Source organism: Arachis hypogaea, chromosome 4, assembly GCF_003086295.3.
Source record: "Arachis hypogaea cultivar Tifrunner chromosome 4, arahy.Tifrunner.gnm2.J5K5, whole genome shotgun sequence".
Taxonomy (NCBI): domain Eukaryota; kingdom Viridiplantae; phylum Streptophyta; class Magnoliopsida; order Fabales; family Fabaceae; genus Arachis; species Arachis hypogaea.
The window spans coordinates 953,393-968,751 of NC_092039.1; the positions used below are offsets into that span (position 1 = coordinate 953,393).

Genomic DNA, 15,359 nt, shown 5'->3' on the forward strand with positions numbered 1-15,359 from the left:
TTGTACTTAGAGTCTAAAACAGCAGCAACACTCGTAATACCATAAATTTTATCTCAATACTTTTTAAATATTTTCTTCATGCTAAATGTCATATTAACAATTAACAGATTAGTAGAAATTTTTTATTTATCCAATGACTTTTATTTTATAAATCAGAATAAAATAAAGATTAATAATAAAAAATTTAAACCCAGAAATTTAAAAATTTTTCATTTATCCAAGTGCTCAAATCATTGTTTATATTAGACCAATTAGAAAAAAGTATAAGATCAAATGCTTAAATCAGTCAACTTTAAAAATTTTATTTAATAAGTATTAATTTTAAATTTTGTTAAGAGTTAAAATTTGAATAATTAGTAACAAAGGAATTTTGAATAATAAGAATTAGTAAAGTAACTATCCCTAATCGTGTCTATACCTCTTTTGTATCGTATCAATGTTCTCGTTCATGTAAACTTCTGCGATCGCGTCTCAACTTCTCTCAAGCTATTGTCATTGTCGACCTCCGCCAGAAAAACATCCAAAGAATGAGAAAAGAAACATTCACTTTTGAATAGAAAAGACAAATAGTATAACTAAAAGAAACCTCTAATCTCGAATAAAAGAAATATCTAATTTCTTATGAAGCCTTCTATCTAATTTTAGAATCCGGAACAGGAAAGAAACATCCACAGAACCGAAAAAGAAACATCTACTAACTTTTGGAGTGGTACGGTTCGATGGCGCAAGATAATCGAAAGAGGAGGCACTAAGCAATAGAGATAAAAGAAACGGCGTTGACACGATAACGGACGTGTTCAGGCACGACAGTAAAGATGGACGACAAACAACGCGATGCAGCCGTGACACTTTTGACGAGGAGGGCATGACATAGCAACAACAACACGACAGAAAAAAAAGACGGTGACATTGAGATTCGTTGATGATGACAAAGATAACGGTGCGACGGAAAATAAAAAGAAAGAAAGATAAAAGGTGAAAGGTGAAAAATGAAACTAGGATTGTGATGAATTTTTTTTTTTTGTTTTAGTGAGCATGGAGCCAAGAAAATATTAGACCATTTTAAGGAAGCTTAATAAACTTTCTTATTCAATCCAATAGAATTATAATCAACATGTATCCACTGACCGACTTAGTCGGACCACGGTAACCCACAATTGATACAACCTGTGTGGCAAACAAAGATTTGTCATTCACTACTTCTGAAGAGATATCTATAAACTTAATAACTACTTTTACGTAAGATAACTCTCCAAATATTAGGAGAATACCAATCCATTATTACAAGAAAAAAGATTTTACCATAATAATTAAATCATCACTTTTTATATAAATATCTCATTAACTTTAGATATTTCTTAATCCTAATTTTATTTTAATTGGTTAAAATTCTTATTAATATAGACATCAAAATTCCTCATAAATATTTCTTATTATCGTTTGAAGTTGACACGAAACTACATTCAAGTCACCTTAGTTTTTTTAAAAGAACTACCTTGAAGTTGGAGAGTAGTTCCTTATTACATCAAGATATTTTAAGACACCTTAACATATATATTCCGGAGTTTAAATTGAATTAGTTGGAAATTAAACGAACAAGTTGAATCTATATTTCCTATTTGGATTAGTGAAATTAAAAAAATATAATAAACAAAATATCTAAGATTGATCACGTGTGCAAATGAACACCACAATGCAGTTTACTATATTTTTACAATAACTATATATTCCTGTTTGGTGTGTTTCTCATTCCCTCCCCCCTATGCAACTAAATCACTGATGACTCTCTCGTGACCCACGAGTCCACCACGATCCAATTCTTCTCCTCCAGCATGTAAAAAAAAAAAAAAAAAAAAAAAAAAAAAAAAAAAAAACTATTTGATTACTCTCTTGTTTATAGTTTGTATGTAGTAGAACGCTCAGATTGACCAGAAAATCAAGCTATTATTGCTACGAACGCATGGAGCAACCCTCCAACGAGATCACATCCCCTCTCCGTAAGCATCTGAAATCTCATTGTCATTCGAATCATCACCAAACACCAATAGTAATATTCTCATTTTCCGACTTTAGATTAATTTGTTTGTCTTGTGATACAGTCAGCGGGGAGCAATCCTCGACGGAAGAAGAAGAGACTTTTCATGAAAACTCAGCAATAGAACAAGTGGCGCTAACGGTGCCAACCAGCGACGATCCTTCCCTCCCGGTTCTCACGTTCCGAATGTGGGTCCTTGGAAGCCTCTCCTGCGTGCTGCTATCATTCCTCAACCAATTCTTTTGGTACCGAACGGAACCCCTCAGCATCACGGCTATCTCGGCGCAGATAGCTGTGGTACCGTTGGGGCAGCTCATGGCTTCCAAGATCACGAAGCGCGTCTTCTTCAAAGGGAAGCGCTGGGAATTCACCTTAAACCCTGGGCCCTTCAACGTGAAGGAGCACGTTCTCATCACTATCTTTGCCAACTCTGGTGCTGGCACTGTCTACGCCATTCATATTGTTACCGCTGTAAAAATCTTTTACCGCAAGCACATCTCCTTCTTTGTTGCCTTCCTTGTGATCGTTACCACCCAGGTAGGTCAATTATTTCAAAAAAAGGTCAACTCTATCTAATTTTATCTGTATTATTGCGATTTTTGCTTTATTTATTATTGAGTATGAAATTGAAATTGGCACAATGCAGCATTTTGTTTCACAATTTATACGTATACATAATTAAGCTCATAATTACACGACTAGGTTATTAATATTTCGAAAAATGTGTAAAATCAGTCTTGTGCTTTAAAAATCATGGTCAACTCAACATCAGTGATCAGTTAATTACATTGACTTTCACATCACAATCTATATAAAATTATACTTTGATAATAAAAAAAATTAATCAAAATTAATTAAAATTTATTTTATTTAATATTTATAATTATTGTACCGATTAATAAATACTAAATAAGACAAATTCTATTTGTCTTTCTTTTGTCTCCTTAGTATTATTGAAAGAATTCTTCTAGAGAGTCAATAAAGTATCTCTATAATTTGTACAATGAACTATTTATTTAGTCTAATATGAATTAAAACAAACATCCAAAATAAAATATTACTAATGTCTCAAACACAATACATCCATATTATCCAAAATAACTATCTAGATACCAAAAATAATAAACATCTGATATCTTACGACTGAATCAAACATTCCTAAACACCTATTATACACATTATACATATACTCCATTGGCTATATATACTTCCTCTTATCGAAATTATAAATGCACATAACTTCATGACTTGTAGTTGGTTTCGTCTCTTTTAATTTGTTGTGACTTGTAGCTGTAACACCTGCATCACACTTATCACCTAACCTTTTTAATAATTTTTTTCATCTGGAAAGATATAGCTGAAAAGTTTGCTGTTTTGCCTGCTTGGCTCTTATTTAAAAAAAAAAAAAAAGTTTATATAACTGCTGACCGAACTGTGACCGCATAGGTAAAATAATTCAAGATTAGTAAAACTTTGATCTGAAACCCAATTTAATATTTCTAAATAAAAAATAAGTTTAGTTAACATATGTTCTTAAAATATATGATAAATTTATTATCAGTAAAAAATTTTAAATATTTTTATTTAATAAATACAAAACAAATATATTAAAAACTTAATATGCTTGGATTCACCTTGAATCCTACACAACATGATTTTATCAATTGTAATTTTTTTATAAGAGCTAACTATTAGTTTGGTGTTCAAATAATTCTGGTATTGACCAAAAAAAAATCTTAAACGATATTGACAAATAATTTTTTTTGAATAATTTTAAAGTTTAACGTACGTTAAAATTTATCAAAGCTCATTTTCGATGAGCATTATGGTGAGATGGTCACTTAAATTGGATTATCTGACTAATTCTAAAGATAAATTATTGATCTGGCTATCAAAATTAAGCATTGATTAAATTAATCTAAAATATTAGTTCAGTAATTGCTTTTAAAATTAGTCAAATCTTTTAACTTCAGTGGTCCTTAGCATTATACTTATTGGATATGAATTTCAACAAATGATGAATAGGTTTGTCCAATTTTAAATTATTTCAGAATTTTTCTTATCAATAATATCTTTTAAAATTGGTTTGTCTATGTCTGAATCTCTTAAATATTAAATTAATAATTAATTCTTTTTATAGGCATGAATATATAAAAATATTACAAAAGGCAATAATGAATGAGATGAGGGTGAAACTATGTGTAGAATTTATGGTGAATAGAAATCAGTATTAACCTAACTCTCAGGTACCATTTGTTTTGAGGTACTGAGATAGAGGCTGAGAGACTGAAATTTAATATCATGTTTGTTAGTTTAGAGATTGGTACTAAAATTTTTAGAGATGGAGACCGAAACTTTAATAACGTTTTATACTTAAATTTCAGTATTTCAGTAATTCCAAAAAGTAGGGACACATGAAACTAAAATTTTTAGAGATGGAGACCGAAACTTTAATAACGTTTTATACTTAAAATACCCTTATTTCAATTACTTAATTTCAATTTTACCCTTTGTACAAATTAAATTAGAGTTTTATTCTTATTTCAATTTCTATCTTTTATTTTGTATCAAACAAAATATTAAAATTTATTTTAATTTTTGTCTTTTAATCTTTATCTCTCAGTCTCATTTTTTCTGTCTCTATCTCTCCACCAAACACTACCTTAATGAACGGCAGGTATTAGGATTCGGATGGGCCGGCATATATAGGAGGTACCTTGTGGAGCCAGCAGCCATGTGGTGGCCAGCGAATTTAGTACAAGTTTCACTCTTCAGGTAATTAAATATATACCATAACAGTAACATATACCAATTTATATAGTCACCAAAAAACAATAGATATACCAATTTATATTTTGTGGAAAAAACCGGAGGCCTACCTATTTTAATTCGATAACTAACTGTTCTAATTAAGTGAACGTGCATATTGAGCATCTCTTGGATAATATATGGTAGGAAACGCATGAAGAAAAAGTTTAGGAGGCCAACAATTTTATTAAATTTTGATCAGTATATAATTAATAAAAGAAAAATAAATAATTATATATGATTAGATGAAATCTGACACCATTAAAAATATCACTAATAATTACTTGATAATTACAAATAAAAAAATTACTAACCCTCTAACACTCCTTACCATCAATTGATGGAAGCGTTTTACTTTTTCCGTTTCCTTTTTTTTTTTTGTGGGTTGGAGGGGGTTGTAGATATAGTGACGGAAGTGATTTATGATGAAACCATACGAGTAATTTTGCCAATGTTAAAATTCTTTGACGGATGAGCTGATGATAGTGATTTAGATGACTATTGAACTAAAAAATTGATTAAGTGATTTATTTCATATATACTTTGGCCATTATTTACGTAGTGTCTTAGTATTATTACTTTTGCGTGAATAATAATCCATTTATTAACTATTTTTAACTAAATGGACCAAAGTATAAAACTAATAAAAAATTATTAACCATAGATAAAATTAACTTGTCGTTAGAAGAATTTTGTTTCTGTTTAATTTATTGTATACGTGACCAAGAAAATAGTGACAGCATTCTTCATGATTATTTTGGATAAGTGTGGTAAAAATTAATATTTTTTAAAATAAAAAAATATTATTAAAGAGTTGGATACCCTTATTCTAAAACAAATTCTAAAAAAAAATTTAATTATTAATTAATATTACTCAAATTTAATAAGTTAATAGTAATAATTTTTTTTATTAATTAAAAAATTTTAACTTTTTTCTCTCTCTTAATTTTATTAAATAATTTTTTTAAGTCAGAATATTTTTAACTTTTTTATAATAAATATTTTTTAAATTATCTAATGTATAAAATTTCACATTTTTTATTTTATTTTAAAAATTTAATATTTTTTATATCAGAACATTACGATTTATTATATTATTATATATTAATTTTGTACTACAAAACAAAAGATAGACTTTTGAGTTAATAACTTGATTTAAAGATTATTTTTTAAATGAATATTGATTGGAAATAGAAAAATATTATAAATAATAAAAAATAAGTGAATGATATATATGCTAATTTTTTTGTTAATTATTTTATTTTATTTTGGTTATCTAAATTAGCATATATATCATTCACTTATTTTTTATTATTTATAATATTTTTCTATTTCCAATCAATATTCATTTAAAAAATAATCTTTAAATCAAGTTATTAACTCAAAAGTCATTACATCCATATTTTCTAAAATTTCAAAAAAATAAATTTTTTATTTTTATAATTAGTTAAATGGGCAAATAGTAATGATAATATCATAATTTTATAATGAATAAAGCAAAACAATTTATCAAGTCATATTAAGTTATTAATTTCAGTTACATTTAAAAGTAAATAACACTTTAAAAATGACAAAAAAAATTCAAAAATCTTATATAAATCAACATACATATAAAATATTAAGTGAAGAAAAGTATAAACATCGGGATAGTCAATAAATAATTACAGAAGAATAAAAGAGAGAAAAAAATAATGATAAATTTTAAGAGTTGAAATAGTAAAATAAAAAAAGAGAAAAAAATTTAGATATTTATTTGGTTATTCAAAAAAATTTATTTTTTTATAATTTTATTTTAAAGATTTTTACTCTTAAATATATCGATTTTTTACTATATATACCAAACAAAAAAGAATCACCACCATCAACTTATTAAATTTCTCAAGTGATAATTTGAGTAATATCTGTTTTTATATTGTGTTTTAGTTTAAGTAATTTTTTTTATGGAGAGTATTTAAATAACAAACAAAATAGTAAGAAGATTTGCATTAGTTATGAAAACTAATATCATCCTTATAGTATAATCGCGTTATTTCAAAACATATAACATGAAATAATAAAATATAGTTTAATTAATATGTACAATAAAACATCATTAAATAGGAAAAACTTGAAGAAAAAAACAATCATCAATGAAAAATTCAAACTTTCAGTTATCTATTATCGAATATCCTCAATCAAATTAACCAAATTTTCTTTAGCCACTGCAAAATTGATTGACTAACAAATACTATAGATTCAATTAAACAAACTCATATGAAGCATAATCACAGGTAAAAAAATCTATCATTAACACAGAGGCAGCAACTAATACAAAATCACAGAGGCTAACTTAGAAAATCTCAACAATGCCATAGTAATTAACAAAAGTTTAAGGTAAATAAAAATTACAGAAATCAAAGAGGCTGGGTTAGTGGAAGGAATGGCAGCTATGGCGACCAACGATAGCGACGAAGATTGGACTGCAACAAACACAATTTTGCCTCCAACGACCTTTTTGAATGGCGACGAAGATAACCCTTTTTTAAAGCGACAAAAATGGCGACAATTCTGCTTCTCACGTGACGAAGACGTCAACGCTTCTACCTTTGACGATTCTCCTCGGGTTGGGTTAGGCACGCGACAGGACGCGACGGCGATGTTCTCCTCGGCCAAATTTCTCAGATGCAAGACGATGGTTCTGCGGTGACTTTGAGAGTGAAAGGAGAGAAGCAGTGAGAAAGGGGAACACGGCGGTGAGAGGGACGAGGGTGGTGGACCACGGTGAGAGGAGAGGTGAAGACTGGAGAGGATTTGTGAATTTGAGAAGAAAGGCTTAGAGAAAGTGACGACGCTGAGTGAATGAAATTGAGATTTAGGGTTTCACACATTCATATGAAACTAATATATATATATATAAAGGTATTTTTGTCATTTTGTACATACGGTATTGCACGGATACCCACGGGGCAGGACTTCGATCCTTGCCTCCACTCCATTTATTTAACGGGTCCCCGCCCCCGTTCCCGCAGGGTAAAATTCCTCCCCAAATTCGTTCTCAGGTGGGGTAAATTCCCGCGGATACCCGTCCCGCCAGAAGAAATTACTATGCCTAACAAGGCAATATAACAATTGCAGTGAGACAATGACAGACATATGTATAGAAAATAATAGTAAAAGTAAATAATAGTGTGTGATACAATAAAAATATAATAATAATAATATAAATTTAAAATTATGCATGAAAATAAAGAATACTTTAAATATAATATTTTATCTTTACTTCAAATTAAAGACCGTTAAAAAAATAAATGAATAAACTTATAAAATATTTATAAATAATTACTTTATAAATGTTTATCTTGATTTTATTACGCATAATAATAATATAATAAATTTTTTAATATCTTATTTAATTTAAATTTATAAATTTTATACATTTTAAAATTTAAATAACTTATAAAATTTTTATATTATTTTTAAATAATTTTTATTCTTAATTTTTAAATTATTTTATGAAATTTATAATTTTAAAAATAAAAATTAATTTTTTAAAAACAATAGAAAAGTGGCTGAAAGTGCCCGTTGAGCCGCTAGTAGATATAAGGTGAGAGAAATTGGTAGAAGTTTTTTTAAGCTGAATGACTGAAGTTAATTAGAAAAGATAATATTGGAAAAAAATTTTGAACACCAAACTCATGTATTGTCATTATATATTGTTATATATAGATGCCAGTCTCATTTCAATCCAAAAAAATAAATAAATGTTAATTCCATTTTTAATATATATTTAATAGAATTTAATTTTAATACACTCTCAGAGAGTATAAAATAAATTTACACGTGTATTTAATTACATAATGCCACATTAGTAAAATTAACTATATTTCACATTGACTATATAATAGTTATCCAAACTAATGAATGTAATTGTACCACTATACTGTCAGTGTATTAAAATTACAATCCCGCTATATAATCAACAAAAATTTTACCAACTTCTGCTAATTTTTATTTATAGTTATATTTAATAGAAATATTTTTATAGATGTGTCTAATAAAAATGTCTTTTTTATAACAATGTCTAATAAAAATATTTTTGTGAATGTGTCTGTTTATACATATTAATACTAATTATAATTAAAATATAATAATTAATTATTATTAATAATAAATTGACAGATAATACCTGTATTTCTTTTTTAAATTAAACTTTATTTGCTAACCAATAAGTTTTGACTTTTGAATTTTGACTCAACTATTTTTTTTGGATATCTTTCCCACAGGGCACTGCATGAGAAGGAGCAACGAACCAAGGGAGGGTTAACCCGATCGCAATTCTTCATCATAGCTTTTCTATGCAGCTTCTCCTACTATGTTTTCCCAGGCTACATACTCCAAATGTTAACCTCTCTCTCTTGGCTATGCTGGCTATTTCCAAACAACGTGTTGGCCCAACAGCTCGGGTCAGGCCTTTACGGGCTCGGCATTGGTGCCATTGGATTTGACTGGTCTACTATTTCGGCCTACTTGGGAAGCCCACTTGCAAGCCCATGGTTTGCCACTGCCAATGTTGCCGCGGGATTCGTGTTTGTGATGTACATTCTGACTCCATTGTGTTATTGGCTCAATGCCTATAATGCCAAGACGTACCCTATTTTCTCCGACGAACTGTTCACAGCGAATGGATCAATTTACAACATCACAGCCATAATTGATTCCAATTTTCACTTGGACATAGCTGCTTACGAGCGACAAGGACGACTCCACCTCAGCACTTTCTTTGCCATGACTTATGGTGTGGGCTTTGCTGCACTAACTGCTACCATTGTGCATGTTGCTCTCTTCCACGGAAGGTACTGTCTTTTTTTTCTACAATTAAGTTAATTTAACGTGAAGTTAATAATTAAAAATTATTAAATAATAATTTAATTAAATTTAGAATGAATATTCTATTCAATTCTTGATAATTATCTTGAGATGATAACGAAGACTCTAAGAAAAAAAAATACTAAATCCGACTCTGAACTTTTGTTGTTTTGAGTTGTGCAAAAAAAATAATATTGACTTTTTTTGGACACAGGAGCTAATCAGTCCCATAAAAATAAAGTTCAAGAGTCGAGTTAGGTAATTTTTTGTCAAAGACTTCGTTGTCTTTTGAAATAATTATCAAAAGCTATTTTAAATTTTATTAAATTATTTAATAATTTTTAATTATTAATTTTATATGAAGTTAATTATAATTGAATTTTACATTTTTCCAGGCATTTATTCTAGATCATGATATTCACTTGGTTTTAATTTTACTTTTATTTTTTATTTAAATTTTATACCTAACATGTAAATAAATAATAGAATATTTTAAAAAATGATAACATTTCTATCCCAATTTTCTTTACTTTGTTGATTATTTTTAACATTTTTACTAATTGTATACAATGTCATGTATTATGCACTACTAGATATACTTTTTCAACTATGAAATATTTTTCTTTCTCTGCAATGGCATAGTTTACATATATATTATTGTAAATACTATTATTTAAAATGCAATAAACAAATGTGGATAACTAAATATGATGCTATTAATGATCCAAAATGAAATCATATATGTTCAAGAGTAAATTATGAAAAATGTCCTTAGACTATTAATTTACTGACAAAAATTCCTTCAAAATATTTTTAAAGGCAAACTTTAAATATACATAAGTATGACTAAAAAAAAAACATCTTTTATTCTTAAAATTTAGTAATTTTACACCATATAAAATTTTTTTTATAATTTTTTTCAGTGACCAAAAATATTTTATAAAAAATAAAAAATTCTAGATATCAAATTTTTGTATGATTTTCTGTATAAACTTTTTAAATAGTTAAAAAAAATTATTACAAAAAAATTGAATTAAATACACAAATAATTTGTCAAATAAAATTCGTTTAATACTTATAAAAAATAATTTTTTAAAACACTTTTATCATTAACAAATACAATATTTTTATGACATTTTAGTAGTTTAATTATATTAAAATCTTGGTTGGCTTAATGCTAAAATTTTATTGTCGTCAGTGCACTTCTAAAGTTAAATATTTTTTTTTTCCATTATATTATTTTACCTATACATGAAAAAATAGAATAAATTATCAATGGTACTTATAAAAAATACAGACGTTGACAAATATATCCATATAAAAATAAAACGACAATTATAACCACAGATAGTATATAAATATATTGTCAACGTCTATATAAATACAAATGGTAATTTATTCTTGAAAAAATATTTGTATCGACAAATCAGAGCTAAGTGGCGTTCAGGTATGCAATAAGTTATTGATAAAGTATATAGTAGATTTGAAATATATGGAATTGAAAATGCAGAGAACTTTGGGAACAAAGCAGATCAAGTTTTAAGGAAAAGAAAAGGGACATACACACCAAGCTTATGCGGAGGTACAAGCAGGTTCCAGAGTGGTGGTTTGTGTCCATACTCATTGTGACAATTGCTGCCACCGTCTTTGCTTGCGAGTACTACAATGAACAGCTACAACTGCCTTGGTGGGGTGTTTTCCTCGCATGTGCCATTGCAATCTTTTTCACTCTTCCAATTGGGATTATTACAGCAATCACAAATCAGGTTGTTTCGTAAAAAGAAATACTATATAGCCAGTAAATATTATTATTTTTAGTCAACACTTAATTAACAATAATTCTCTAAGCTTTATTTGGTTATTATTACAGACGCCGGGGCTGAACATAATTACGGAGTACATGATAGGATATATCTACCCGGGATACCCAGTGGCTAACATGTGCTTCAAGGTTTATGGTTACATCAGCATGACACAAGCCATCACTTTCTTGCAAGACTTTAAGCTCGGTCACTACATGAAGATTCCTCCCAGAGTCATGTTCATGGCACAGGTACACATTATGCCTTGATTCTAGACATTTACATGCATATGTAACTATTTAAATATTGCTCCTTGCACCTAAGAACGAAATGTCTGTAATTTATAAATTCAAACTAAATTTAGTTAAAATTAACCTATATTTAAATTTATTCAAGGTTTCGAAGTAAGTTAAGAAGGAGGTTGAATCAAAAAATCTTTTTAGTGTTTAATAAAATTAGGACTGTCAAACGAATTAGTCCAACCCATTTAGACTCAGTTCATTGAGCTTTACTGGTTAAATGGGTTGGCTCATTTAAACTCGCTTTGTTTGTGGGTCATAATTTTTTAGCCCAGATCATTTATGGTCAGCCTGATGGTTAAACGGGCCAACCTATTTATCTTTTTTATTTTATTTTTTGAAAAATATTTTGATAAAAAATATCACTTTTAGGTGAAAAATCTTTAAAAAATAATATTTTTTTAGTTGTTGGGTCATATTTTTTTGTCGGATCGGGAGAAATATCGACTAAAAATACTACTTTTTTTGAAAAAAAATGTATAAAAAAATAAACGGGCCACCCGTTTAATTCGTCATTTTTTTCGGGTTAATCAGGTTCACCCGTTTAGCCCAAAATTTAAACGAGTTTAATTTTAGAGGCAAATCCCACCCATTTAAATGGATAAACAAATTATGCCGATAGGTTTAGCCCATTTTGACGACTCTAAATAAAACCAATTGTGCAGTATACAAAATTCATGAAATTATTTTTATTTTTATTTTTTGTCCCGCATTAGTAGAACAAAAAAGAAATGAAAATTACAGAGATTAATGATATAAAAGAGTAATACTACAAAATATTATGGTTCGACGACAAAGTGCAATGTAATTTATGTTCGGTCTCCACTATAATAATAATAAAATTTTTATTATAATCAAAATTGTTTATAAACACTAATTTCAAGAGACTCACACTCTTGTAACATACCTTAATTAATCCAAACTTAATAATCTCTAAGGTAGTGTTTGTTTTAAGGTATTGAGATAGAGACGGAAAAACTGAATATCATATTTGTTGGTTACTGATATTAAAATTTCTGTCTTTATCTTCAAAATTTTAGTATTTCAGTACTTAAAAAAAAGAACATAGGAGACTAAAATTTTTAGAGATGGAGACGGAAACTTTAATAACATTTTATACTTAAAATATCCTTATTTCAATTAATTAATTCTAATTTTACTCTTTGTGAAAATTAAATGAAAATTTTATTCTTATTTCAATTTCTGTCTCCTACTTTACATTAAACAGAAGACTGAGATACAGCTGTTATGATTCGGTAGTTTTATTGGATTTAGATCTTTGGATCTAGAGTTTTTCAATATTCGAAAAATAAATAGAGACACATGGTTACTAATGTCTTGAATGTGGTGAATTTGATTAGGTGGTGGGAACGATCATCGCAGCTCTTGTATATTTGACTACTGCATGGTGGTTAATGGAAACAATCCCAGACATATGTCAAGACACGTCCTCTGTTTGGACTTGTCCAGGCGACACAGTATTTTACGATGCTTCAGTGATTTGGGGTTTGATTGGTCCAAAAAGAATCTTTGGAGACCAAGGAATTTATTCTCAAATAAATTGGTTCTTTTTGGGTGGAGCCATTGCTCCTTTACTCGTATGGTTCGCTGTGAGGGCGTTCCCACAACAGGAGTGGATTAGGCTCATCAACATGCCTGTGTTGATAGGTGCCACGGGGATGATGCCGCCGGCAACGGCGGTGAACTACACAAGTTGGATCATTGTTGGATTTTTCTCTGGATTTGTTGTGTACAGGTACAAGCCAGAATGGTGGCAACGCCACAATTATGTGCTCTCTGGAGCCTTGGATGCAGGCCTTGCATTTATGGGAGTGCTTTTGTATCTTTGCTTAGGATTAGAGGACATTAGTATTAATTGGTGGGGCAACGACCTTGACGGTTGTCCCTTAGCTCACTGCCCGACTGCAAAAGGTGTTTACGTTCCTGGTTGTCCGATCCCTTTTTAAAGAGAAGCGAAAATTTATGTGTAGTTAACTTTATTTAAAATTAATATTTAAAAATTATTAAATAATAATTTTATTAATTTTTATCTGTTAACTTCACATAAAATTATTTATATTTGAGTTTTTACTTAAAAAAAAATTTGAACACAATCATTTTTAATATTTTTTATTATTATTTAATTAATACTTATTAATTTATGCTTTATATATATATATATTATGTGCGTGTTCCTAGATCAATAATCATTGAGATTAACTCTTATCGAAGCATAAGTGCATAACTCGTCTTGAGCTTGACCACTTCCTTTAAGACGAGGTATATATACTTTGTAAATATTGAAAATACAAATAAAGTGTAAATACCTACAAAAAAAATGCTGACGTTCAAGTCAATATAAATAAATTTTTTAATAAATTTTATATTATTTATGAATAATATATATATATATATTAATTATAATTATAAATTATGTTATTTTAAATTAAATAATTTATTTAAAGGTGATTTTATTTATTGTTATAAATATTAAATTTTTTTTAGTAACTACTATAAATGTTAAATTGAATAAGTCATAATTACTTTTGATTTAAAATTAAATAAGAATAAAATTGGATATTCTTTAGATAATTATCTTTTATATTTTAGATACTATTTTATTTGGATTTTAGGGTTTAATGGGTGTCATGCTCAAATATAAATAATGCCTTCAGTGTTTCGGTTTCTAATATACCAAAGCTACCTCAGCAACTCTTTTCTCATTAGAGAAGTCGCAATTCAACCGCCTAGAAATACAGAAGCCTTTGGTTGAGAAAGATCAAAAGAACCACAAGATCCAAATGCTTTTCATTATGATTCATGTTTATGAATTTAGATATGCTTCCGTATTCAAGTATTTTCTCTTTTAATAATTTAACATGGATATTTTTTGCGTCAAAAAATTCTAAAAAAATTTCAACAAATAGTATTAGAGCCATCATAATTTAATCATAAAAAATATTAATTTTTTATAATTCTTTTGATCGATATATATGTGTATATGCATATCATATATGACTGATACTGATGCACGAACATAAGGATTAATTTTTTTTTTAATGCAAATGTCCTGGATTGTAATTCTTTATACACATACGTATATTATGGGTGTGCTACTGTACATATATGTATGGTTTTATTATGGCTTTGGTATGGCTTTAATATTATTGTGTGTATATACATATTATTGGCCGCGCATATATATATATATTTTACTGTATCCAATTTTTTTAATTTGATATAATAATTGATTTATTCTTAAACATTAGTATATAGTAGTACTATGATTTTTTTAGTCCCTCACATTGAGGGTTGGAATCGAACCCTTCCCCAACGTAATTTTCAATTTAGAATCATACTTAACGTTTTTTTTCGTATTAAAATTGTCCTTTTAATTTTTTTTGAGACAAAAATACCCTCATCACTATCAGCATAATTACCTCCTCCACCAGCACCACCACTACCACCACAACCACTACTACAACCACCACCAGCACCACCATCAACACCAACACCAAGATCAACACCAACACCAACACAACTACAACCACAACCACAACCACTATCAAG

General features: G+C 28.4%; 1 protein-coding gene across 1 annotated transcript; it reads left to right on the plus strand.

The window, feature by feature from the left end:
• The first annotated feature begins 1,488 nt into the window (after window positions 1-1,488).
• Window positions 1,489-13,833, plus strand: LOC112795592 (oligopeptide transporter 7). Its single transcript, XM_025837601.3, has 7 exons — window positions 1,489-1,997; window positions 2,100-2,572; window positions 4,713-4,810; window positions 9,106-9,675; window positions 11,199-11,454; window positions 11,559-11,741; window positions 13,151-13,833. The coding sequence occupies exons 1-7, from the start codon at window positions 1,961-1,963 to the stop codon at window positions 13,754-13,756; spliced, it is 2,223 nt and encodes a 740-aa protein (XP_025693386.1). The 5' UTR covers window positions 1,489-1,960; the 3' UTR covers window positions 13,757-13,833.
• The last annotated feature ends 1,526 nt before the right edge of the window (window positions 13,834-15,359 follow it).

Excerpts from the sequence above, each read along its gene's own strand:
- LOC112795592 (XM_025837601.3), top strand. The coding sequence starts at position 1,961 with ATGGAGCAACCCTCCAACGAGATCACATCCCCTCTCC. Across the intron at positions 1,998-2,099 it reads CGAGATCACATCCCCTCTCC|TCAGCGGGGAGCAATCCTCG; the intron begins GTAAGCATCTGA and ends CTTGTGATACAG. Across the intron at positions 2,573-4,712 it reads TTGTGATCGTTACCACCCAG|GTATTAGGATTCGGATGGGC; the intron begins GTAGGTCAATTA and ends AATGAACGGCAG.